The sequence below is a fragment of the Pelodiscus sinensis genome, chromosome 5 (assembly GCF_052426305.1).
Source record: "Pelodiscus sinensis isolate ZL-2025 chromosome 5, ASM5242630v1, whole genome shotgun sequence".
In the NCBI taxonomy this organism is placed as follows: Eukaryota; Metazoa; Chordata; order Testudines; family Trionychidae; genus Pelodiscus; species Pelodiscus sinensis.
The window spans coordinates 27,090,403-27,115,712 of record NC_143056.1 but is presented as its reverse complement, the minus strand read 5'-3'; the positions used below and the strand labels follow the sequence as shown (position 1 = coordinate 27,115,712).

At 41.7% G+C, this 25,310-nt stretch overlaps 1 protein-coding gene across 3 annotated transcripts in view; it reads left to right on the top strand.

Moving 5' to 3' along the window:
• Window positions 1-25,310, top strand: part of PAPOLA (poly(A) polymerase alpha) — a 104,125-nt gene that overhangs the window by 38,898 nt on the left and 39,917 nt on the right. For all 3 annotated transcript variants that reach the window (XM_006133714.5, XM_006133713.5, XM_089778361.1), the window contains exons 13-14: window positions 4,518-4,571; window positions 5,373-5,492. In XM_006133714.5, the coding sequence (XP_006133776.2) occupies window positions 4,518-4,571; window positions 5,373-5,492 (174 nt within the window). The remainder of the gene's footprint in view (window positions 1-4,517; window positions 4,572-5,372; window positions 5,493-25,310) is intronic.

The window sequence follows — 25,310 nt, the reverse complement described above, 5'->3', positions numbered from 1 at the left end:
AGATACCCTGTAGTTTTACCCTGGCAGCTTAGTTGAATATAAAAATTTTTTACTAGTTTTTCCTCATTCAGAAATAGAGTTATTTAAGGATTCAGAATGTATTCATCGCTAACTGCCGTGTCATGCCTTTATATTAGGGAAAAGACTTTCAGAATTTTATCCTTAAATATTTTTAAGAGGAAGTCTAGGAAATGCACTCTTAAATCTTAACAGACATTTTAAGGATTCCTACTGGTTGTATTTGTAGGGGAGAAGCTTGTTTAAATGTATATTGGATTTCCTGAAAAATGTAATTTATAATAAATACAGATTATTGAAATATATATGGACTACCTTTTATTTGCCCTCAGTTTTGTTGGAGACCCACTTTTGGAATTGGGATTAAATATTTTCTACAGTTCTGTTCCTGTTTTAGGTGGTTATGTATTAATCTAAACAAGATTGAAATATATACAGTTTTTCCCCCATTAAAAAAAGATTGATGACCATCATAATGTGTCTGTGTTTTGTTTCTGTATCTTTTGCATGATAAAAACTTTAAAACACCTGAACAGCTTTTATGTTGTATCTTGGAGATTTGATTTGAAAACTTGTGATGGATACTGTAAAGTGATTTTTAATTTTTTTATAAAACGAATTTTGTGTGCACTCCACTGTTAGCGCTAACCTCTAGAAAAGCTTAAAATACATCCCCTTTCAATTTGTCAAATGCTTTTTTTCCTCTCTGATTTTGAAACTAATAGATGCTAACATGGCTGAGTTTGTTTGAAATAAGACCTATTAAATAGTGTTTTATCCTGACACATGCCCCAGTATCAGTAATTACAGCAGCATAGCAATGGATATAGTCACTACAAGCAGAGTGTGCACATGCTTTGTAGGTTCTACTTAAAATACTGATTTTTCTAATTCCTTGACTAGGGAGGTAGAACACGGAAGCTTAATTTTCTGAATTGGGAGAACTTTGAAATTTATTAAAGTATAGAAGAGAAATATTTGTATTAAGTTTCATTAGTCACTTTTAATAACTCTAAATATAAATGTATCATCACTAATAAACTTTGTCCAAAACTTTTGATCTGGAAACAATATATTTTTATCCTTGTACAGTTCAAACCTCTCATTGCTAAAATTTAAATGTTCAGTACTGTACAAGACACAAGGTAACATGGTCTTTGCCTTAAAGTTGTGTTTAAATAATTTATCAAACCTGTTTGACTCTTGTCTTATAAGTGCATAGATTTAAATGAGTATTAATGAGAATTACTTTGGGAAATAACATGTCAATGACAGAATAGAGTTAACTACTCTCATTTGCAATTCTCTTCAATGAAAAATTCATTTATTTTAGAGAACTTTAGAGGTTACTATATATCATGTATTGCAGGGGATTAGAAATGGAAAGATGTAGTCTAATCTGTCTAAATACTTGCCATTATTTGCTTCAAATTTGAGATGCCAGAGCTCAGGCTGTTCGCACATTACTGTTTTCATTTCTAGACGAGACAATTGTTAAGGAGGCAACAAAAATCACATCTGGACTGTGTACTTGTACAAAAATTAACAATTACCAGCACACGTAAATGTAGTTAGGCGACAAATTGAAAAGATTGGGACTCTTTCCATGTTAGAACTTAAGAACAAAAAGTGTATCGTAATAAGAAAATATTCTCCATATACAACGAGAACACATTGTACAAAAATTGAGACTATCACTTGCAGTAAATAAAAAAACTACAGAAAACATTAAAGGGGTACTTGACTTATTAATGTATCTTGTGCACATAACAGAATTTACATCTATTAACCATAACACAACCTTACTCAGAGAAACTTTATTTAAAATACATTAGTTAGGATGTGTACCATCAATTGTTCATTGCAATATTTTTTCTAAAACGTTCTGAATAAGAGGCACAATAGGATGGATGGCTTTTTGCTAAGTGGTTATGGATATTAAAAATGGAGTGCAGTTAACTAAATCTTCATTGAGTAGTATGATTTTTTTTTTTTAATTGCTCAGGATGAGGTATAATGGAGGAAAACTCAAATGTTTTTGAACAGAATATACTATAGATCCTAATAGGGATGCTGCTGCTAAAATAAAGTATTATAAGAGGATTATTTGCTTCTAACCTCATGGTAAAGCAATAAAGATATTGTAAAGTTAAAAGAACACGCAAGAAAATGAGAGCCTGAAAATTACAAAGTTATAGTTATAGGACCCAAGACAATTTTAAAGTCTGTTTTGTGAAGAGTGGCTAAAAACTAATACTCACTCATTGGAAAGCTGCAAATACTGGATATCCTGTGCAGAAATTATTTCTTACCCTGCTATGTAACACAAGCTTCTACCTTAAAAATTACAAAATTCTAATTATCTTGAATTCCTTTTCCCCGTTTCAATTCCAAATTGCATTCACTAATACTGTCGAAACAAGGATAGTTAATAGATATTTACTTTAACATTTAGATATCAGTAACTATATCTCTCAAACAATTAATCCGTAATCACAATATGAAGCATCTTTCACTAACCAGTTTTAGATTTATCAAGATTTCATAGTTATTTTTGGAAGTTGCTCTTCACAGACAGGCCTTACAAACCACTAGAAAATAAATGTTTGTAAATACCTGGGAATATCCTCTTGAATATAAAATTTTTACTAGTAAGGTTCATTTCCCATTGTGAGAGATCCTGTTAGTATTTCAACTAGAACAATTAAAAAATATCCAGTGCTCATAAATGAATTATTTAAAATTATAAAACACTATAAAGTCTGAATGTAGTGATGCTTAAGTGAACCTCATTTTCTGCTTTGGGTGCATGAATTTTTGTGCAATAACATTGCTGAATTCATGGAACAACACTCCCCAAAGAATCAGTTGTATCTGTAACTGTGACACTGCACGTTTCTAAGTACAGGCTGTCCTTGCTATAAGTCCAAGATATGTTCCAAAAAACTTGGAGTTACAGAGGAACAACTTAAAGCGGGAATTTTTTTTTTCTTGGAGCTGACTTCCATTTACACTTTTTGGGTGTGCAACTTAAGAGTAGGGAATGGGAAGACTTACAATGCATCAGTTCCTACACATGTCAACAACTTTACACCCATTTCGCACTATACTGGTGCCACTTACAGCGGGGCTACCCTGTAGTGTTAGTTTTGTGGAATAACTGGCCTGTTGGTTTCTCACGTGTTTTACTAAGACAGAAGAGTTTAGTATTCTCATGAAGCACTTGATGCTAACAAAACCAAACAAATCTTACAGTAGAATTTCATAAGAAAATAAATGTCTTCCTTCCCCCTCATTTCTTAAAATACAAGTCTTTGAATTATTAGTCCAGAATACTTTTAGCCCATTTTACCCTTTATACTTAACAAGATATTTGTGTGCGTAACAGTTGATCTATTGGTTTTGAATTACCTTCATAGTGATTTCCAGATAAGCAAGTTTTCCTAGGATTCTGTAGAATTGTATCACAATGTTTCCCTGTTACTGACCTCACAGTTTTCTGGACAGAAGGTTTATTTGTGTTGTCAGTGTGTAACCATGAAATTCACTTTGACATTGACCCTGATCTTATCAGCCTTACAAATTGGGCCCCGATTCTGCAAAGATTTAGGTAAACATTAATTTTACACAGTCTGAGTAATCCTATTTAGTGCCTAAATCTTTGCATGTTCCTGTTTTAAGGCATGTTGGGTGGAGCTTTTCAGATCATTTTACAAAATCTTCTTGATTATTCCACTAATCTTTAAAAAAAAAAAAAAAAATCTAAAAATTCAGCCCTTGCATTTAAATGAGATTCCCTTGCCCATCTAATTCCTTTGGGCTAAACTGTTCTAGTTTTTCCTTCATGAAATATTTGGGGATTTTATGCGTTTAGAGATTTTTTTTGACCCAATATATTGAAAATCTGTTCAATCAGTAGACTGTTCCAGAGTAAATCCTGAAGCCCTAAGGTTAATGGGGAGAAGAGCGTTTTGTTAGAAAGCGTCCAAAAAAAAAAGTTGACACTATTTGTGTTACATTTCACGTCTCTTTATCTTCTTGATAAAATGGTCGAACCAGCATATATCTGGTCATGTAGCTATGTCTTGAGAAATAAAGTAATTGTGGCTAAAATACCAGACTTCCTTGTGGTTGCACTCGGTGCAAGAAATTAAAAAGAATATTCAAATTATGTAGTCTTCTGCAATTGGCAATTTAAGTCATACGCTCATTTAGTTGAAATTCCAGCTTAAGTGGCATTTCTATTATTTGTTTGTGCAGCTGTGGGTATCAACGCGAGTCGAAATGTTTTGGAAAATAATCTGTTAATACCAGACTCTGCAATAATTAAATAGCCTCTTGTAGCTTGTATAAACTTTTTTTATTGTAAGGTGTATATCTTTAACTGTTGATTTTATTCTTCTGTCTGGGTTTGTAGCTTAAATACATGAGGATGTTAATAACTGTGAATATCCAGTGTCTGACATAAATAGAATAGCCTGTTGTCTTTATCTCCAAAGGCATTACATTGTACTTCTCGCAAGTGCACCCACAGAAAAACAGCGACTAGAATGGTGAGTATTATGCATACTACTTTTTTTAAATTCCCCAAATGTCAAAATACTTGGTCAGCCTACCTGGATGTAAATAAACAAGTAACACATAGGGGAGGGGAGTAAAGATTGTGTTCTAGAATTAAACACATGAAGACAATTTTATTTCTCATCTTTCATTAATATGGAAATTCATTAATGAAGGAAAATATCATTGCATGAGATGCTCTGTTTAACAGGGCTTGAAAAGATATTTTGATGTGCCCTTACCTTCAGTCTTATGATGTATGGAGAAGGTCTTAATAGCTAGCTCTTACTCTTCCCCATTTTTTAATTTAGGGTTCTCGGATGTTTGCTTTCTCTCACCGTACTTGAAGCAGCAGTGGTGTTAAATCTTCACATACTTGTTCTGTAGGCATTGAGTAGCTGATCAAAGTACAAATCCTAATCTGAATATAAATAAATTCATTCCCCTCTCAATTTTCTGCGCTTTTCCTGGTTTGGGTATTAGATGGCTGAAGAATTACTAATGCATAGCATCTTAATTACTACACCCAGCAAAATCTTTGATTGTTAGTGTCATTTTGGGCACAAGCAGTTTGGACAAGGTATAGCTTCAAGGCAAGATGATGTGGAATTCACTGACCAAAAAGCTTTGTTGAAAAGTAATTGGTCTGGAGTGAACTTCTCTGACAGTGTTTAGTTACTTGCTGTTTCCAGGTATTGGTTTAACCAGAAAATTTTGCCTTTTTTCCCTCCCAGAAGTGTATTATTGTATTTCAGGTATTTATAAATTGCTGCTTATTTTTGTAATTGATTCAGGGTGGGCTTGGTGGAGTCAAAAATCCGTATTCTAGTTGGAAGCTTGGAAAAGAATGAGTTCATTACACTGGCTCACGTGAATCCTCAATCATTCCCAGCACCCAAGGAGAATCCTGATAAGTAAGCCATTGTTGCTAATTACTGCAATAATTGAAGGACGTTTTATGTAGATAACTGTAAATTTACAATGTATATGATTAACTTTTCATTACGTGTTCATTTATTTCAATTTTTAATGACTTGTCAGCGATTATTGGTAAAACCCTGATATCCTCCTATGTAAAATCACTCAGCTTACGTATAGATACTTTTATAGCCATAGGAATACCTTGAGTGATTCAACTTCGATAATTAGAGTTGCCATAAAACTAACCTTAGTATTCACAATTTGTTGCAGTTGTCTGAGCCACTATTACCAAAGTCTGTTATGCTTTTATTAGTAGCCCTGAGAGTCAAGCAGGTGTCTCAGTCTTTTAATGATTTCATCAGCTTAGTTAGATTTGTAGTTTTGAAACACATGTATAGTACTTGTGCTTGAACTTGTAATGATTAATATTTTAGGAAATATTCATCTGGTACGTGTAGGAAGAAAGCAGAACTTATGTTAAGACATTTGGCAAGTTCTGGTTCTTCTATTTTGCTTTCCATACTGTTAGGACTTGTTTCGTTTTTTTTTTTCCTTTGCCAGAAAGCTGCACTTAAGACTTGGCATTTTCTGTGTATCAGATGTTATAGACCAGTGGTTCCCAAACTTTTTGGCATCGCACCCCCTTTTTTATTTTTGAGAAACCCTCATGCCTAAAGCGGACTTACGTTGACTCAAGTTATGTCTGCATATATCACTTGAGCGCATGCATACTTGGTTTGTTGTGTTTGGAGTGCATGTGCTTGTCAGGAGTGTTTGTATTGATGGAGCGTGATGCATCATGGGTAGGTATCCAGTTCACTGTCTTTGGAACACTTGATGTATGTTGGCCACAGCAAATTCTGCAAAGGGTTACTAGGCGCAAGAGGTCAACTTTGCAGTTTGCTGCTGTCTCCATCCCATCATGTTATTTGTATCTCATAGTGTTTTGTACCTTTATTTTTTTTAAAAACTAACAAACCTGCATGATCGTCCTCATTGTCCACTATCTCTGACAAAAACAGAGCCTGCCTAACTTGGCATTATCATCACAAATGTGCAAGCACAGATTGCATGATCCTGTAATATTTGCAGAATTTCAGGGAAAAACTCAATCAGCAAGACTCATGACATTTTTTTTGCTATGCAATATAATGACTATCAATTCAAGATTGTTGGTGGAGTTCACAGAGCTGCTGCAGTTGGTGTAGCACCATTTCTGGGCGTGAGAAACAAGCACTGGAGAGAGCACATGATGATGCATGTTAGAGATGAAAAGCTGTGGTTGCCAAACTTTTGGATGCACAAGACTATATTCCTACATCTGTGCTGAGCACTTCTTAGCCCCTCAGTACAGGGACATGAAACGAGCTGTGTGTAGAGCTCACAACTTACATGGACAAGTGAGTTGTGATTGCACTGTGGAAATGTGCAATGTCAGTTGACTATTGGTCAGTCAGGAATCAATTTGGAGTTGGAAAATGCATTGCAGAAGCCCTTTCAGAACTGTACCCTGAGCATTAGGCAAGTCATAAGTAGGAGGATTTTCAGCAGTGGTGTTCCCGAACTGCAGTGGCGTAATAGATTGCATACATCCTTATATGGCACCAGAGCACTTGTCTTGATGTTCTTAGTGGCCAAAGTGCTTCTTTTCTATGGTTATGCAAGCAGTGGTCAATCAGTGGAAATGCCTTACTGACGCCCATGTGGATTAGTCAGGCAAGATTCATGGTGTGCTTTCACCTTCAAGAATATGAAATTGTGCAAAAAGCTACAAGTGAAAACTTTGTTCCTCAGCTGCTGGCTTGCCATTGGGAATGTTGAAATGCTGTAATAATCCTGGAGGCACAGCTTACCCTTCCACTCAAGCTCATGAAGCCATATGGAAGGGTATAGCTTGCTCAGGAAGAATAGACAGGGAAAAAGGGGAGGAGGTGTTGCCTTATACATTAAAAATGAACACACTTGGAGTGAAGTGCAGATGGACATAGGAGATGGAAGTGTTGAGAGTCTCTGGGTTACGCTAAAAGGGATTAAAAACAAAGGTGATGTTACGCTAGGAGTCTACTACAGGCCACCTATCCAGGTGGAAGAAGTGGATGAGGCTTTTTTAAACAACTAACAAAATCATCCAAAGCCCAAGATTTGGTGGTGATGTGGGACTTCAACTATCCTGATACATGTTGGGAAAATAACACTGTGGGGCACATACTATCCAATAAGTTCTTGGACTGCATTGCAGACAACTTTTTATTTCAGAAGGTTGAAAAAGCTACCGAGGGGAAGCTGTTCTAGATTTGATCCTAACAAATAGGGAGGAACTGGTTGAGAATTTGAAAGTGGAAGGCAGTTTGGGTGAAAGTGATCATGAAATCATAGAGTTAACAATTCTAAGAAAGGGTAGAAGGGAGAACAGCAAAATAGAGACAATGGATTTCAGGAAGGCAGATTTTGGTAAGCTCAGAGAGCTGAGAGGTAAGTTCCCATGGGAATCAAGACTGAGGGGGAAAAACAACTGAGGAGAGTTGGCGGTTTTTCAAAGGGACATTAAGGACCCAAAAGCAAGCTATTCCGATGTGTCAGAAAGATAGAAAATACGGCAAAAGACCGCCTTGGCTTAACCATGAGATCTTGCATGATCTAAAAATAAAAAAGGAGTCCTATAAAAAATGGCAAGTAGGACAAATTACAAAGGCTGATAATAGGCAAACAGCACAGGAATACAGGGGCAAGATTAGAAAGGCAAAGGCACAGAATGAGCTCAAACTAGTTATGGGAATAAAGGGAAACGAGTTTTTATAAATACAATAGAAGCAAGTGGAAGACCAAGGAGAGGATAGGCCCACTAGTCAGTGAGGAGGGAGAAACAGTAACAGGAAACTTGGAAATGGCAGAGATGCTCGATGACTTCTTTGTTTTGGTCTTCATCGAGAATTCTGTAGGAAAGCCTAACATAGTGAATGCTAGTGGGAAGGGGGTAGTTTTAGAAGGTAAAATAAAAAAAGAACAAGTCAAAAATCACCTAGAAAAGTTAGATGCCTGCAAGTCTCCAGGGCCTGATGGAAATGCATGCTAGAATACTCAGGGAGCTGATAGAGGAGGTATCTGAGCCTCTAGCTATCATCTTTGAAAAATCGTGGGAGACAGGAGAGATTCCAGAGGACTGGAAAGGGGAAAATATAGTGCCCATCTATAAAAAGGGAAATAAGAACAACCCAGGAAACTACAGACCAGTTAGTTTAACTTCTGTGCCAGGGAAGATAATGAAGCAAGTAATTAAGGAAATCATCTGTAATCACTTGGAAAGTGGCAAGGTGATAGGGAACAGCCAGCATGGATTTGTAAAGAACAAATCACGTCAAACCAATCTGATAGCTTTCTTGAATAGGATAACAAGTCTTGTGAATAAGGGATAAGTGATGGATGTGGTATACCTAGACTTTAGTAAGGCGTTTGATATGGTCTCGCATGATATTCTTATCAATAACTAGGTAAATACAACTTAGATGGGGCTACTATAAGGTGGGTGCATAGCTGGCTGGATAACCGTATTCAGAGAGTAGTTAATGGTTCACAATCCTGCTGGAAAGGCGTAAGTGGAGTTCTGCAGCGGTCTGTTTTGGGACCGGCTCTGTTCAGTATCTTCATCAACGATTTAGATATTGGTATAGAAAGTATGCTTATTAAGTTTGCAGATGCAACCCCTCCCAGCTTGGTATTGACTAATCTGGAGGATAGAGTAATAATTCAAAATGACCTGGACAAATTGGAGAAATGGTCTGAGGCAAATAGGATGAAGTTTAATAAATACAAATGCAAAGTGCTCCACTTAGGAAGGAACAATCAGTTTCATACATACAGAATAGGAAGCGACTGTCTGGGAAGGAGTATGGCAGAAGGGGATCTAGGGGTTATAGTGGACCACAACTTGAATATGAGTCAGCAGTGTGATGCTGTTGCAAAAAAAGCAAACATGATTCTGGGATGCATTAACAGGTGTGTTGTGAGCAAGACACAAATCATTCTTCCGCTGTACTCTGCGCTGGTTAGGCCTCAGTTGGAGTATTTTGTCCAGTTCTGGGCACCGCATTTCAAGAAAGATGTGGAGAAATTGGAAAGGGTCCAGAGAAGAGCAAAGAGAATAATTAAAGGTCTAGAGAACATGACCTATGAGGGAAGATTGAAGCAATTGTGTTTGTTTAGTTCAGAAAAGTGAAGATTGAGGGGGGACATGATAGCAGTTTTCAGATATCTAAAATGTCAGGAGGAGGGAGAACTTGTTCATCTTGGCCTCTGAGGATAGAACAAGAAGCAATGGGCTTAAACTGCAGCAGGGGAGGTTTAGGTTGGACATTAGGAAAAAGTTCCTAACTGTCAGGGTAGTCAGACACTGGAATAAATTGCCCAGGGAGGTGGTGAAATCTCCATTTCTGGAGATAGTTAAGAGTAGGTTGAGCTAACAGGAGAGTTTGGAGAGGGAGTTCTCCAGGTAAAAGAGGAGTAAAAACAGGACCCTTGTGGTAAGTGGCTGTCTGGAGTGTGTGTTTGTGTGGGGGAGTTATTTGCAGTGTGTGAGCTTGTTTGTCTGTTTGGTTGGTTTTTGTTTGGTTTGTTTGTTTGAAGGAGCTTCTAAAAGGTTTGAAATCTAGAAGCCTCTGTTAATTGGCTGAGCCTCAGTCAGGGGGAGGGGCTACCAGAGCTATATAAGCCTGTGACTCAGCGACCAGGGAGAGCGTGACCAGGAACAGCTAACAGGAGATTTTGGAGAGGGAGTTGAGAGGGCACTAGTGACTTCTGTCCTTCTTTAAAACATAACTCTTAGAATAATCTATACTCCAGAAGTTTAAAAAGAATCCCAGATTATACTTCAATTTATCCATTACAAACATGGAGACAGAAGCCCAGCAGCAGAGTGGGGGCTATCCTGTTTATTGTCGAGTGTAACATGTATGATTACCTGCCCTGTGGGCGGGTGGCGTATGTGTGCACCCGTTGCAAGGAGCTCCTGACCCTCAGAGACCGAGTTCGGGCTTTGGAGGACAGGGTGGCTGAACTGGAGGGGCTAAGGGAGGTAGAGAGCTATGCTGATGAGACTTTCCGGGACACTGTATTACTGTCCCACCTCCAGTCTGAGAGCCCCAGTGCTCTCAAGGAGGATGAAAGTCTCAAGGGAACAGAGCATTTAATGGGAGCAGAGGGAAACCATTCCATAGTTGGGACCCTCCTCCCAGAGGATGTTGCGGTATCCTCTCGCACTGAGGATACCTCTGATGGGGAGGGAATGCCAGTTAGGAAGAGGCAGGTGTTAGTAGTGGGTGATTCGATTGTTAGAAACATAGATAGTTGGGTTTGTGATGACCGGCAGAACCGTATGGTCACTTGCCTGCCTGGTGTGAAGGTTGCGGATCTCTTGAGGCATCTAGATAGACTTATGTGTAGTGCTGGGAAGGAGCCGGTGGTCGTGGTATATGTAGGTACCGATGACATAGGGAAGGGTAGGAGAGATGTCCTGGAGGCCAAATTTAGGCTGCTAGGTAAGAGACTGAAATCCAGGACCTCTATGGTGGCATTCTCGGAAATGCTTCCAGTTCCACGCGCAGGGCCAGGTAGGCAGGCGGAGCTTCAGAGTCTCAATGCATGGATGAGACGATGGTGTAGGGAAGAAGGGTTTAGATTTATTAGGAACTGGGGACACTTTTGGAAGAGGGGGAGCCTATACAGGAAGGATGGGCTCCACCTAAACCAGGGTGGAACCAGACTGCTGGCACTAAACATTAATAAGGCCGTAGAGCAGTTTTTAAACTAAGAGATGGGGGAAAGCCGATTGGTGCGGAGATGCACGTAAATCGGAGATAGACTTCTTTAGAGGAGAATCCGTTGATAGAGATTCTCTAAGCTGTAGTCGGAAAGAGGGGAGGGGAGAGGGCAAACCATGGGCCAGAGCTGACAAACAACCGCATACAAAGGAATCCAATGCATCAGGGAAGGGCAGACAAATAAGCAGTGGCAAATTTTTAAAGTGCTTGTACACAAATGCTAGGAGTCGGACTAATAAGATGGGTGAACTAGAGTACCTCATACTAAATGAGGAGAGAGACATAATAGGCATCACTGAAACCTGGTGGAATGAGGAAAATCTGTGGGACACAACCATACCGGGTTATAAAATATATAGAAAGGATAGAGCAGGCTGGGTGGGTGGTGGAGTGGCACTGTATGTGAAAGATAATGTAGAATCAAATGAAATAAAAATATTAAGTGAATCAATATGTTCCGTAGAATCGCTATGGATAGAAATTCCATGCTCCAATAATAAGAAATTAGCAGTAGGGATATATTTCCGACCACCTGACCAGGACAGCGATACTGACATAGAAATGCTGAGGGAGATTAGAGAGGCTACCAAAACAAAGAACTCTATAATAATGGGGGATTTTAATTACCCCCATATTGACTGGATACATGTCACCTCAGGAAGAGAAGCGGAGATAAAATTTCTCAATGGCTTAAATGACTGCTTCTTGGAGCAGCTAGTGCAGGAACCCACAAGGGGAGAGGCAATTCTCGATTTAGTCCTGAGTGGAGTGCAGGATCAGGTCCAGGATATAACCGTTACAGGACTGCTTGGGAATAGTGACCATAATATAATAACATTCAACATTCCTGTGGTGGGAAGAACACCTCAGCAGTCCAGCACCCTGGCATTTAATTTCAAAAAGGGGAATTACACAAAAATGAGGTTAAACAGAAATTAAAAGGCACGGTGACTAGAGCCAAATCCCTGAAAGCTGCATGGAAACTTTTTAAAGACACCATAATAGAGGCCCAACTTAAATGTATACCCCAAATTAAAAAACATAGCAAGAGACCTAAAAAAGAGTCACTGTGGCTTAACCACCATGTAAAAGAAGCAGTGAGGGACAAAAAGGTATCTTTAAGAAGTGGAAGTCCAATCCTAGTGAGATAAATAGAAAGGAACATAAACACTGTCAAATCAAGTGTAAACATGTAATAAGAAAAGCAAAAAAAAGATTTAGAGGAACAGCTAGCCAAAAACTCAAAGAAATAACCATGTTTTTTTAAGTACATTAGAAGCAGGAAGCCTGCTAAAAAACCTGTGGGTCCCCTAGATGATCAAGCTATAAAAGGAGCAATCAAGGACGATAAAGCCATTGCGGAGAAACTAAATGATTTCTTTGCTTCAGTCTTCACGGCTGAGGACGTTGGGGAGATTCCTGAATCTGCACCGTCCTTTGTGGGTGACGAATCTGAGGAACTGTCCCGGATTGAAGTGTCATTAGAGGAGGTTTTGGAACAAATAGAAAAACTTAATGTTAACAAATCTCCAGGACGGGATGGCATTCATGCAAGGGTTCTAAAAGAACTTAAATGGGAAATTGCTGAGCTATTATCTGTGTTTTGTAACTATCCTTTAAATCGGCTTCCGTACCTAATGACTGGAAGGTAGCCAACATGACACCAATATTTAAAGGGCTCTAGAGGCGATCCTGGCAATTACAGACTGGTAAGTCTAACTTCAGTACCGGGCAAATTAGTTGAAACAATAGTAAAGAATAAAATTGTGAGGCATGTAGAAGAACATAATTTGTTGGACAAAAGTCAACATGGTTCCTGTAAAGGGAAATCCTGTTTTACTAATCTGTTAGAGTTCTTTGAAGGGGCTAACAAACATGCAGACATGGGGGATCCAGTAGATACAGTATACTTGGATTTTCAGAAAGCCTTTGACAAGGTCCCTCACCAAAGGCTCTTGTGTAAATTACATGGCCATGGGATAAGAGGGAAGGTCCTTTCTTGGATTGAGATCTGGTTAAAAGACAGGAAACAAAGGGTAGGAATAAATGGTAAATTTTCAGATTGGAGAGGGGTAACTAGTGGTGTACCCCAGGGGTCAGTCCTGGGACCAATCCTTTTCAACTTATTCATAAATGATCTGGAGAAAGGGGTAAGCAGTGAGGTAGTAAAGTTTGCAGATGATATCAAACTGTTTAGGATAGTCAGAAGACAGAAGCAGACTGTGAGGGACTCCAAGAAGATCTCACCAAACTGAGTGATTGGGTGACAAAATGGCAAATGAAATTTAATGTGGATAAGTGTAAAGAAACGCACATCGGGAAAAATAACCCCAACTATACGTACAGTATGATGGGGGCTAATTTGGCTACAACAAATCAGGAAAGATATCTTGGAGTTATCGTGGATAGTTCTCTGAAAACTTCCACGCAGTGTGCAGCCGTGGTCAAAAAGGCAAATAGGATGCTAGGAATTATTAGGAAAGGGATAGAAAATAAGACCCAGAATATCTTACTGCCCCTGTATAAAACTATGGTACGCCCACATCTTGAATACTGTGTACAGATATGGTCTCCTCACCTCAAAAAATATATTTTTGCCTTGGAAAGGGTTTAGAAAAGGGGCAACTAAAATGATTAGGGGTTTGGAACGGGACCCATATGAGGAGGGGTTAAAGCGACTGGGACTTTTCAGTTTAGAAAAGAGGAGACTGAGGGGGGATACGATAGAGGTATATAAAATCATGAGTGGTGTGGAGAGGGCTGATAAAGAAAAGTTCTTCATTAGTTCCCATAATAGAAGAACTAGAGGACACCAAATGAAATTAATGGGTAGCAGGTTTAAAACTAATAAAAGAAAGTTCTTCTTCACACAGCGTGTAGTCAACCTGTGGAACTCCTTGCCAGAGGAGGCTGTGAATGCTAGGACTATAATAGAGTTTAAAGAGAAGCTGGATAAATTCATGGAGGTTAGGTCCATAAAAGGCTATTAGCCAGGGGATAAAATGGTGTCCTTGGCCTCTCTGTCAGAGGCTGGAGAGGGATGGCAGGAGACAAATTGCTTGATCATTGTCTTCGGTCCACCTTCTCTGGGGTACCTGGTGCTGGCCACTGTCGGTAGACAGGATACTGGACTAGATGGACCTTTGGTCTGACCCAGTATGGCTGTTCTTATGTTCTTAGGTTAGATAAATGTCTATCAGGGATTGTCTAGTCCAGTGGTCCTCAGTGCAGTGCCCGCACATGCCATGGTGTCTGCCGGGCCGTTCCTGTGCCCCCACCAAGTGATCAGGGCTGGCCCCGGGCGTGTGGCACATGGGCAGTGCCGGCCCTTGGGCACACAGCATATGGGCGGCCCCGATCCCGGGTGCACGGCGCAAAGGCTATGCCGGCCCTATGGTGCTTGGCACAGGGGCAGCCCCAGGCATGCAGCACATGAGTTGTTCTGGCCCCCGGCGTATAGGCGGCCCTGCTCCTGGGGATGTGGCACAGGAGCGGCGCCGGCCCCTGCATTGTGGCGTGTGTGCGGCCCCGGCTCCAGGTGCCCTGCATTTGAGTGGCCCCACCGCTGAGCGCCCAGCAGCCCCAAAAGGTTGGGGACCACTGGTCTAGACAGTATTTGGTCCTGCCATGAGGGCGGGGGACTGGACTTGATGACCTCTCGAGATCTCTTCCAGTCCTACTATTCTATGATTCTATGATGTCCTGGCCACTTCACTAGCACCAAGGAATGGTTCAACTGTCAGTTCAGCAGGTGGAGAATGACAGTTCAATGTGATTTTTGGTCATTTTTAAGGGTTGCTGGCATTGTTTACTCACAAGTTTGAATATCAGTGAGAAAAATATTCCAATGATTGAAGCTGTCTAGTTACTATGAGGATGGAGGACAGATTGGGAGAGACTGCCTGCTGAGTTTGAACAGCCCTATATGAGAAGTACTAGAAGAGCTCTCTGTGGCCCTATATAGCTCATGGAGGCTTAGACCATTTTGACAGATTTTAACTGTGATGGTTTTACCTGGTCCCTGACGTTTTTTGTGGCCTGTTAGGAATTTTGTGGTGGTTGCTATACATGTACGAATGTAACGTTGTCAGTGCACTTATTTTTTGTGTGTGAATGATTCTCTGAGTTATGACAATGTGCAGCAATGGGTAACTGATTTCTTTCATACTTTGTGTGCTCTCAGCAGTGTAAGTTGTAAACTAATAAAATTATATTCTTATTACTATAATTTTATTTTGTAACAGTGTCAAAAAGCCCCATAGAGTTTAAAAACAGACACGTTAAAACATGAATGAAGAGAACCAAATGTCTTCCAGTTATGGTTCCAATATGTATTCCAAACATGGGTGCACTTGCACCATTGCCAGGTTTTTCCTATTAGTGTCAGCTGAGCCACACTTCATATTAATCCCTTCAAATTCACAGCTGATGGCATAATAGGTCATGCAAGTGGATACCTCTCCAGCTCCTGCTTACTGCTGAATGGCCTGAGTCAGAGCCCCCATTCTTTTGTGCTCTTAGTTTTTACTGAGAGTGACATCTTCTGTTGTATGTAGTTCATAGTTTATGGTGATTACTAGTTTTAGCATTAGTAGTAGTTCAGGGATCAGCAGCCTTTTAAAACCAAAGAGCCAAACTACATCAAAATTCAGAATAAGTAGTCAACAAATAGCCAGTATAAGAATGCCCATTTGCATCACTGAAAATAAACAACTTTAAATTAAACATTGTACTCAAGGACTTTAATGGAACTTCTGCTGCTGCATCTTTTCGTACATTTCTTTGAAGTTTATATCATAACTGGTCAAATTCAGCTTTATGCACGCATTCAGGCCATCTTCTATCAATCTTGAGCACAAATTACCTTTTATGTGATTCAAATGAGTGTGTGCTCACACCTATAGGTGGAACCAAATATTGAAAGTAAGGCCAAGTTGACATTCTGCGTGGTGTGGTATGTGACAGGAAGTTCTTTCCAAGGTTGCAGAATCAGATTATCATCGTGCTCCAAATTCATGTCAGCCCATTTGTGCAGTTTTGCCAATTCTGCATGTTGTCAAACAAGGCATTCTAAATCAGAATTCAGCTTGAGGAATTTTTCCATCCAGATATCAGGCTCCTTGGAATCTGCTGTTTCCGTTTCCAAATCGCTGACTTATAAGATTGCAATGACTGTTAAATCCAGTTCAACAGATGTTTTGTGTGGATGAATCATAAACTTGAACAAAGCACTGTGTTTGCAAAAGTCATCAAAATGAGACTTAAATGCTATCAGGAGCTCAAACAAACCTGGCAAGCTGCTGGAAATCAAGGATGTTGTTTTGGATTCTGTCTCAGATATGAATCATGAAACATTCATAATCTTTCAAAATGTGCCATTCTGCCTCTATCAACGTCTTTGAACACAGTCAGTTTGGACTCAAATCTGCCTGCTGCAAAGTCAGGATTGTATTTTCTTGCCCTGGTAGCTTACGGTTCAACTCATTCAAATGACCAGTAATGTTGATGAGATTAGTAAAACTTGAGCAACCAGTCAGTCTGAAAGCTCAGTGTGCTTTCATATCCAAAAATGACTTAATCTCATTAATGCAGGTGGCAAAATGAGACAAAACTTTGTTGTGAGATAACCAGCAAATATTGTGCATTAGTAGATCGGGGTGTTCGGAATCTACCAGTGATTAAGGACTTGGGAAAGAATCCAATTCACAGTATGAATGACCAGTTCCATTACATTTCTGAGTTCTATTCCACAATATTGCACACAGTGTCTGCTGATGCACAATGCAATGAAAGGTCAGAAAAGCTGAACTACCAGCTTTTGAAAAGAGTAAGCAATCCCCTTTATTTGCCGATCATGCCAAGTGCACCATGCGCGCGCGCACACACACACGCGCACACAAGATTATCCAACAGTACTTTTCTCATTTACAAAGTTCATCACAGTTTGAAGAATCTTTCCCTTCTTTTATTTTTCAGTGGTAATATTTCAATCATTTCTTCGTGAACAGCATTTCCACTAATGTTATCCCAGAATACACAACTGATTATTGTCACATCAGTTACCTTTCATTTGCTTTGAATAAGACAAGAAGCTGTACTCAAAATTTTACATTGTTCCTTGTTGATTTGATGGGCCATTTACACAACTCAAAGTGTTTTTGCCAAAAATGGCGTGTCTTGAATTTTCTCTAAGACTTTTCGTACTTGTTGTGAAACTAGTCTAGTCTACTAGTTCATGACCAATTTTTAGCGTGCATCTCTTCACATAATCCCCTCTCCAGTAATGCTGTATAAGCCTGCAAAACTTGCAGAGTTTAAGCTCCCACTTTTTTTGACCATGGCTATTTTGTCCAGTGTTAATTTTCCACTGCAGCTTCTTGCAGGCTCTTCTTTTGTGTGTCACCTGTAGTTCAAGGATGGCTGGTTGGGATTGTCAAAGTCAGACAGGACTCACAGATTTGGCAGACTGCTCTGTTTATTCTGCAAAGCTTTGCTAGAATGCATGGAGAAAATGTGAGTACCATACAAGGTTCAAACCCCTTGATTTTATACAGTCAAAAGGCCAAGTTAACAAGATCAAAGGGTGTGGCAAAACTTCACATTATTAGTGTGGTTAAGTATCTTCATTTCAATATTAAGCACACAGCAATCTCCTGGCTATATCTCCCTGATTATCTGGAATTGTTTCCTGTCTAACACTTAATGTTCCTTTTCCTGTTAAACTCAGGCCCAAATTGGCTAGCACCTTGATCTGCATACCTACAATCAACATTAACATACTTTTCTTCTTTCTCTTAAAAAGACAAACAGAATTCCTTCAACTTATTCAGTTATTACAGCACAATTCATCTTTTTCTTACAGTATAATTCTTTCTACTTTCACAATCCCTCCTTTTGGTCAAGCTTCGCCTATGACCAACAATTACTGGGTTCCTTGCATTAACCGTTCTTTGTCTCTCTGTTCATCAGTGATATTTAAAATCATCAGATTTGCACTCTGGTGAGGGGTAGCTAGCTGTGTGATATGTTTTGCACAGTTTTGGATACAACAGGAGATTAACTGAAAACATACAAAAATCATTAAGATCCCAAATAGGATAGTCAGGGCTCCCTGAAACAACCAGTTTCCTATGCCAGAGAAATTGAACAAGTTACTCAGCCATTTCCACAGGGAACTTGGCTCTTCGTGAGGAAGATATGCAATCTTTTCTAAGTAGCTAGCGCGATCTATTACATCATTGGTGTTGTCTGGTATATATACACAACATTCCTTTGCCAATGAGAGCACAGGTCCCTCCTTTTGCTGCCAGCACTATATCCAATGCCTGACGGTTTTGGAGGACCACTTGTCTGATCGCTCCCGTTTCTTAGGCCAGGGCCCTTAAACTTTCTCCGGTTTCATTTGCCATGATTTCAACTACTGCTTGTAACCTCAGAAGCCTTTTTGCATGATGTATTACTCCCCCAAGTGGGATAAAGGAACCACCAATAGCCTCTTCCCAAGTTAAAGGGCTTATGTGATTCACATACCATTGGGCATCTGACAAGTCCCTTCTTTTTCGCCTAAAATTACGGAGGCGTTCTCGTGGGAAGGACTCTAACACTCGGAATTGTGGGAAGAGTTGGGCGGGATAACAGATACCTGACCAGTTAACTGGTAATGTGGTATAGGCCTTTGTCCCACAGACCCAATGATGCCCTATCAAAGCCGGGAAGGGTCGGTTGCACCCCTTTGCCATATAGATGTCTATAAAGGAGGAGTAATATCCCCCGAAGGGCACAAGGTGATTCTCCTTACGGGGAGTAGTGTTATTTGCATGGCATTGAAAGATTGTACTGTTCTCACTAGGGTGGCTGTAGCGGGAGCAGGAGAGTGATTTCCCTGTTTGATCCCAGGTTGAGAAAAAATTCATATCCCCATACCCGGTCCTCCATTTTTCAATCTTGTTTGAATAATCCCATACACCATTGGTTACAATATGCTGAAGACAACTGCTCCTCCCCAGATTCAGCCCCGTCCCATTACACACCCAACACCAGTGACCTTTTCCCTCCACCACGCTTATCCATTTAGATACATTTATTCCTACTGCTTCCCAAGTGTCATTACTGTTCCATGTCTTGTTAAATGGATGAGGTCCTCCGGTGAGGCCTGGGGAATTAAGTGGGATTGCCAAGACAGGAACACCAGCTTGTGAGTGGGCTGGGATGTGGCTGCAGACCCAGCAATTAGAGATATTAAGGGTCTGAGCGATCCATACTTGCTGGTGGATAAAAGAATTGTCATTGTCATTGTGGATTCCCCAGACCTTAAGACACCAGTAGCCGAGGAACAGGCCCCACCAGAGGCACATGCTGGAGGCAAGACCCTTTTTGGTTCTGACAACCTCAGCTGAGGGAACCGCAGTCACGGTTTTATGTCCACCAGGCAGCAGGCGCTAGGCTCACTGCTGCTTCTTCTTGGGCCTTGCTTTTGGTTGTCGTCTGCTTCAGGCAACCCTTACGTGAACGTAGGTTGTAAGGTATTGCAGGCTGTTCCTCTACGTCTTCTTCTGGAGTCAAAATTGACTCTGCGTGGTCCTGAGGCGATGACTGGTCTGCTGGGGGTGGTGCCTTCTTACACTGAGAAGCATGTATCCATGCTGCTATGCCGGATAGCTTAACAGCCGTCTGGGTAGTGAGCAGCACCTGATGCGGGCCCTTCCACCGGGGTTCCAAGGCGTGTTTTCGTTGGTGGTGTCGTATGTAGACCCAATCACCTGTCTCGAGGGTGTGGCAGGCGTCAGAGGTGGGTTCGGTTGGCCAGGCGGCTCGAACCTGTGAATGGAAGTGACTTACAGCTTGCATTAGTCCCTTGCAGTACTGAAGGAGTATACTGTGAGTCAAGTTCAAGTCTGAGACTGGAGTAATGGTAGCCATTGTTCGCATAGGGCGCCCCATAACAATTTCAAAAGGACTTAATTTATGTCTCTGGGATGGGGTGGATCGAATTTCCATAAGGGCCAATGGTAAGGCCGCTGGCCAGCTTAACCCTGTAGAGTCACAAATTTTTGCAAGCTTATTTTTTTAGCATGCCATTTCGTCTTTCAACTGCACCTGCGCTCTGTGGGTGGTAGGGACAGTGCAGCAAGTGCGTGACATGTAATACACGATCCAGGTGCTGAACAAGTTGTCCAGTAAAATGTGTACCCCGGTCACTGGACAAAGTGGCAGGAATTCCTTTGGCAGGCATAATATGATTTAACAAACATTTGGCAACAGACAGTGAATCAGCTTTGCGACAAGGAAAGGCTTCAATCCAACCCGAATAGAAGCATACCATAACCAGAATGAATTCATAGCGTTGACACTTAGGCATTTGTACAAAATCAAGCTGCCAATGCAAGAACGGTGCTTGGGGCAGGCCTCGGAACCCTTGAGCTACCTTTACAGGTTTGCCAACATTGTAGCTTTGGCAAGTGGTACAGGCGGCACAGTGGCGAGCTGCGAAAGAGCTGAAATGGGGGGCCCACCATTCTGCCTTAGTTACAGCAGAGATCATACCCTCCTTTCCGACATGCGAAACGCCATGTAGCAGGGTGGCCAGAGCTGGGTAGAGCGAAAAGGGGGCCACAAAGGCACCACTAGGCGAGCGTCAAAGGGAATCAGGGTGTAGAGAGCAACCCTGGGCGACCCAGGAGTCTTTTTCTGTTTCTGGGGCTGAGTCTTGGAGCAGGGTAAGTTCAGAAAGGGATGGTACAGAAAGGGAGCCGAGAAACGCATCTGGGGAAGGTTCTATGGTAGCAGCTTGTTTAGCAGCTGCATCAGCAAATGCATTACCCTTAGCAACATCAGTATCTGCTGTGGAGTGGCCAGGGCACTTAACAATAGCTAAGGCAAATGGGAGTAAAACTGCATACAGGAGAGCAGAAATGTAGGGGCCATTCTTGATAGGGGTACCAGCAGAGGTAAGGAAACCCCGAGCTTGCCAGAGGGTGCCAAAGTCATGTACAACCCCAAAAGCATATCGAGAATCAGTATAAATGGTGGTGGAGCGTCCCTCAGCCAGAAAGCAAGCGCGGGTTAGGGCAACTAGTTCAGCAACTTGTGCTGAAGTCACAGAAGGTAAAGGCGCAGCTTCTAGGGTTTCAGAGAGTGATACCACAGTGTATCCTGCAAGGAGACGACCTTGGCTATCTCTAAAGCAGGAACCGTCAGTGAATAACACAAGGTCGGAGTTAGAGAGAGGGACATCAGAAAGGTCGGGGCATGGGACGGTGACAGCAGAGGCACTTGCAAGGCAGTCGTGGGGTTCACCGTCATTAGACAGAGGAAGGAGAGTGGCAGGGTTCAACTGAGAACAGCACTTTATGGTGATATGCGAAGCCGAAAGCAGTAAAAGTGAGGCGGGCGGAGGAAAGGTGAGCTGTATTACATTGTAGCAGGAGAGTTTCTATAGAGTGAGGGACCATGAGAGAAACAGGAGAGCGGAAGACAAGGGACTCAGACATTTCAATTAGGCGTGCCGCGGCAGCCACAGCCCGCAGACGGGGGGGTAGACCTTGGGCAACAGGATCCAAGGTGGCAGAGAAATAAGCTACTGGACGATTTTTGCCACCATGCTCCTGAGTAAAAACCCCAAGTGCACAACCAGATTGCTCATGGCAGAAAAGGGTAAAAGGCTTACAGCAGTTAGGTAACCCTAAGGTGGGGGTGGGGGGGGCAGTGAGAAGCACTAAAGAGTCAGTTTGAGGCAGATAATGAAGGGGAACAGAGGAGTAGATCATTTACATATTGGACCTGTGTCACCCGGGACAGAAAGAAAGCAGAACACAGATCAATAACAGTAAAATGAGTTGCATCTGGTGTGATAGAAGCCAGAATAGTTGCTGGGTTAGGGATTACAGGAAAGATGGGTACAACAATGCAGTTAATAGCTTGAAGATCCTGAACAAACCGCCATGATTTACTATCAGCTTTTCGAACTGGGAGGATAGGGGTGTTACAGGGGCTGGAACAGGGGACAATAATGCCTTGTTCCCACAGGGTGGATATGACCGGAGCTGAAACCTCTAAATCCCAAAAACCCGGTGCCACGACCCCTTCTCTGACCTTATCCCCATTCTTGGTACCCTCCCCATTCCCAGTACTGTCTGCCCTGCCCTGAATAATGCTGTATTTGCAGAGCTATCAACTTTTGTGAGGACTGCTTCTCTTTCCTTTTAGAGTGCAGTGGCAATGCTCTGCCACTGCTTGCAATTTGTCCATGGTCTTGGCCTCCCATCCAACACTTATTTGCTTTAACATACTGCTAATAGCAGATAAGAGGCTATTAACAAACGCATGCGCCAGGGCGCCCTGTCCATTTTCACCTGGTTGCTGTACCCCAAAAAACCCAAAAAAACCAACCAAACAAACAAAAACCATCAGTCAGTCTGTGTGATAGTTGCCCGGGTTTTTTTTCTTTGTTGCTGTTTACGGGGTTATAAGTAGCTTACACAGTTGCAGGAGGTCTGCTTCAGAGGGTTCATAGGCATTGCACACTAGCAAAATTCCTCTGCAAATTTGGTAGGGTTTTCCTGGGGCTTTGGAAAACCTTTTAAAATCGAGTGGAGCTCCGTGTGGATCCAGGGTTTATAGCTTCAAGTGGGACCGGTCTGAGTCTTCTTGGAGGACGGGGTAAAGGGAAGCGCTTGGTCTGGTGGTGGGAGAGGAGGTTTCCAATAAAGCTTTTTCTTATAATTAGAATTTTTAAGGGAGGCGAGCTTCAATTCAGTTCATTTAAGATTTGCCTCGTCCCACCACTGCATGAAGCAATCTACCTCTCCTCTAGCCAATTTAGTTTTGGGAAGGCCAAGTTTGTCTTTTAAGACGTCCACTTGGTCTTTGTTCCAAGATCCTAACAGTGGCCACTGAGTTTTGGGATCCCCCCAGAGTCAATCTAGATCATTTTTCCAGAAATTTACAGGAGTCCGGACCCTTTCTAAAATATATAAACTGAGCCAGGGTCCCTTTAGGGAACTGCCCTTGCTTAGACGTCTGGTTACCCATACAGGAGGACTTCACACACCAATCACACCAGGAGGAAATTCGGGTTCGTCAGAGCGGTGCCCGGTGCAACACACAAAAGAAGCCCACAGGCTACTGCCTCAATCGCCCTTGCGTTCACTCCAAGGATTTCATCCAAGGCGTGGTGCGGCTGCGATTGTGCAGATTCCAGTCACACAGACCGTGGGGACAGGAGCCCCTTGGTCGGCCAGTCCCTGGACAGGGATGGCTCCCAGACTCACTCACACCACAGGGAAGACGGATAGACACAGAGACAAGACAGTCCTCAGTCCGGACAAAATAATTACCTGACCAGAGTCCTGATGTTAGATCCCGGGATCCCTACCAGAACAGAGCAGGAACCAACAGGTTCGATGGCGTAGACTTCGCTGTGGCTGTGCACCTTTCCGTTCTGGCGGAGGACCGCTCGGGCTAAATGCCCAGGTGCCGGCTGCCACGGTAGTCCTGCAAGACAGTCAGGGATCACACAGCTTCAGCGAAGACGGTTGCCATCTCGGTGGAACCTCCAAATTGTCAAAGTCAGACAGGACTCACAGATTTGGCAGACTGCTCTGTTTATTCTGCAAAGCTTTGCTAGAATGCATGGAGAAAATGTGAGTACCATACAAGGTTCAAACCCCTTGATTTTATACAGTCAAAAGGCCAAGTTAACAAGATCAAAGGGTGTGGCAAAACTTCACATTATTAGTGTGGTTAAGTATCTTCATTTCAATATTAAGCACACAGCAATCTCCTGGCTATATCTCCCTGATTATCTGGAATTGTTTCCTGTCTAACACTTAATGTTCCTTTTCCTGTTAAACTCAGGCCCAAATTGGCTAGCACCTTGATCTGCATACCTACAATCAACATTAACATACTTTTCTTCTTTCTCTTAAAAAGACAAACAGAATTCCTTCAACTTATTCAGTTATTACAGCACAATTCATCTTTTTCTTACAGTATAATTCTTTCTACTTTCACAGGATTTACTGCCAAGGTGTCCTCACAGGTCTCTGGTTCCGTTGAAGGCTGCTTGTGTGTGTGCTCAGTGATGTGTGCTGTGTTGACTTGTGCACTTAGTTTCCACAGCAGACTCCAAGAGAGCCCCCGAAGACCACAAACCAGATACGGATGGAACGTGCCAGGCTAGGTTTATTGTAAAGCAAAATACAGTAATAGTTGTCAGTAGACTCTCCTGAACCACTGTGCCTATGTACAATGGAATGACTCAGTAAGTGGGAAATTTCCACTGCCCTCTAGGTTATCCAAAGACTGTCTTCCTCCCCCCCTCCCCCCCAAGACATCACCTTATATGCAGGTGCAACAAATCAGACCTCACTGCTGACATTGTCAGGTTGCCACCTGTCACCCTGCAACTCCTGGTTTGATTAGATCCCCTCTATCCATCATGCTGTCATTTTAGATCTTTTCCTGAGTCTGTATCTGTGGGGAGTTTGTTTTAATGAGCTAGTGCTACCACATGATTTCATCTTCTGATTAGTACCAGTTGTTATTCTACAGTCAGTTCCTAGCACCAGTTAGTGTTTTGCACTCAGCTCTGTTCGTACCAAGTTCTGTGGACTGGGACCTGCCTCTTGCTCACAGCTTAGCTTTGATTTGTTTGCCATGTTTTGTCTATTGTTAGGTAGGCCTGAGACCAGGCCTGTGCTGCATGGGCTTATGTTTTAGGCCTTCATCTTACTACATCGCCCTCAGGGTATTTTGTAGCAAATGCTGCATGTTTTGTCATGAAATTCAGGTTATTTTTGTTTGAGAACAGTCTCACTCCAAATGAGACAGTGTGACGATTCAGACCTATCCACAAATGCATACAAGTCTATCCATTCCTTTTTTAAAAATTTTGCTACTTGTCATCTCTTTTTTCCCCCACCATTTTTACTGTCAGGGAGTTAGAGTTCACCATGTATGATGGACGGATTCCTTGACCAATCAAATGAAAAGAAAATA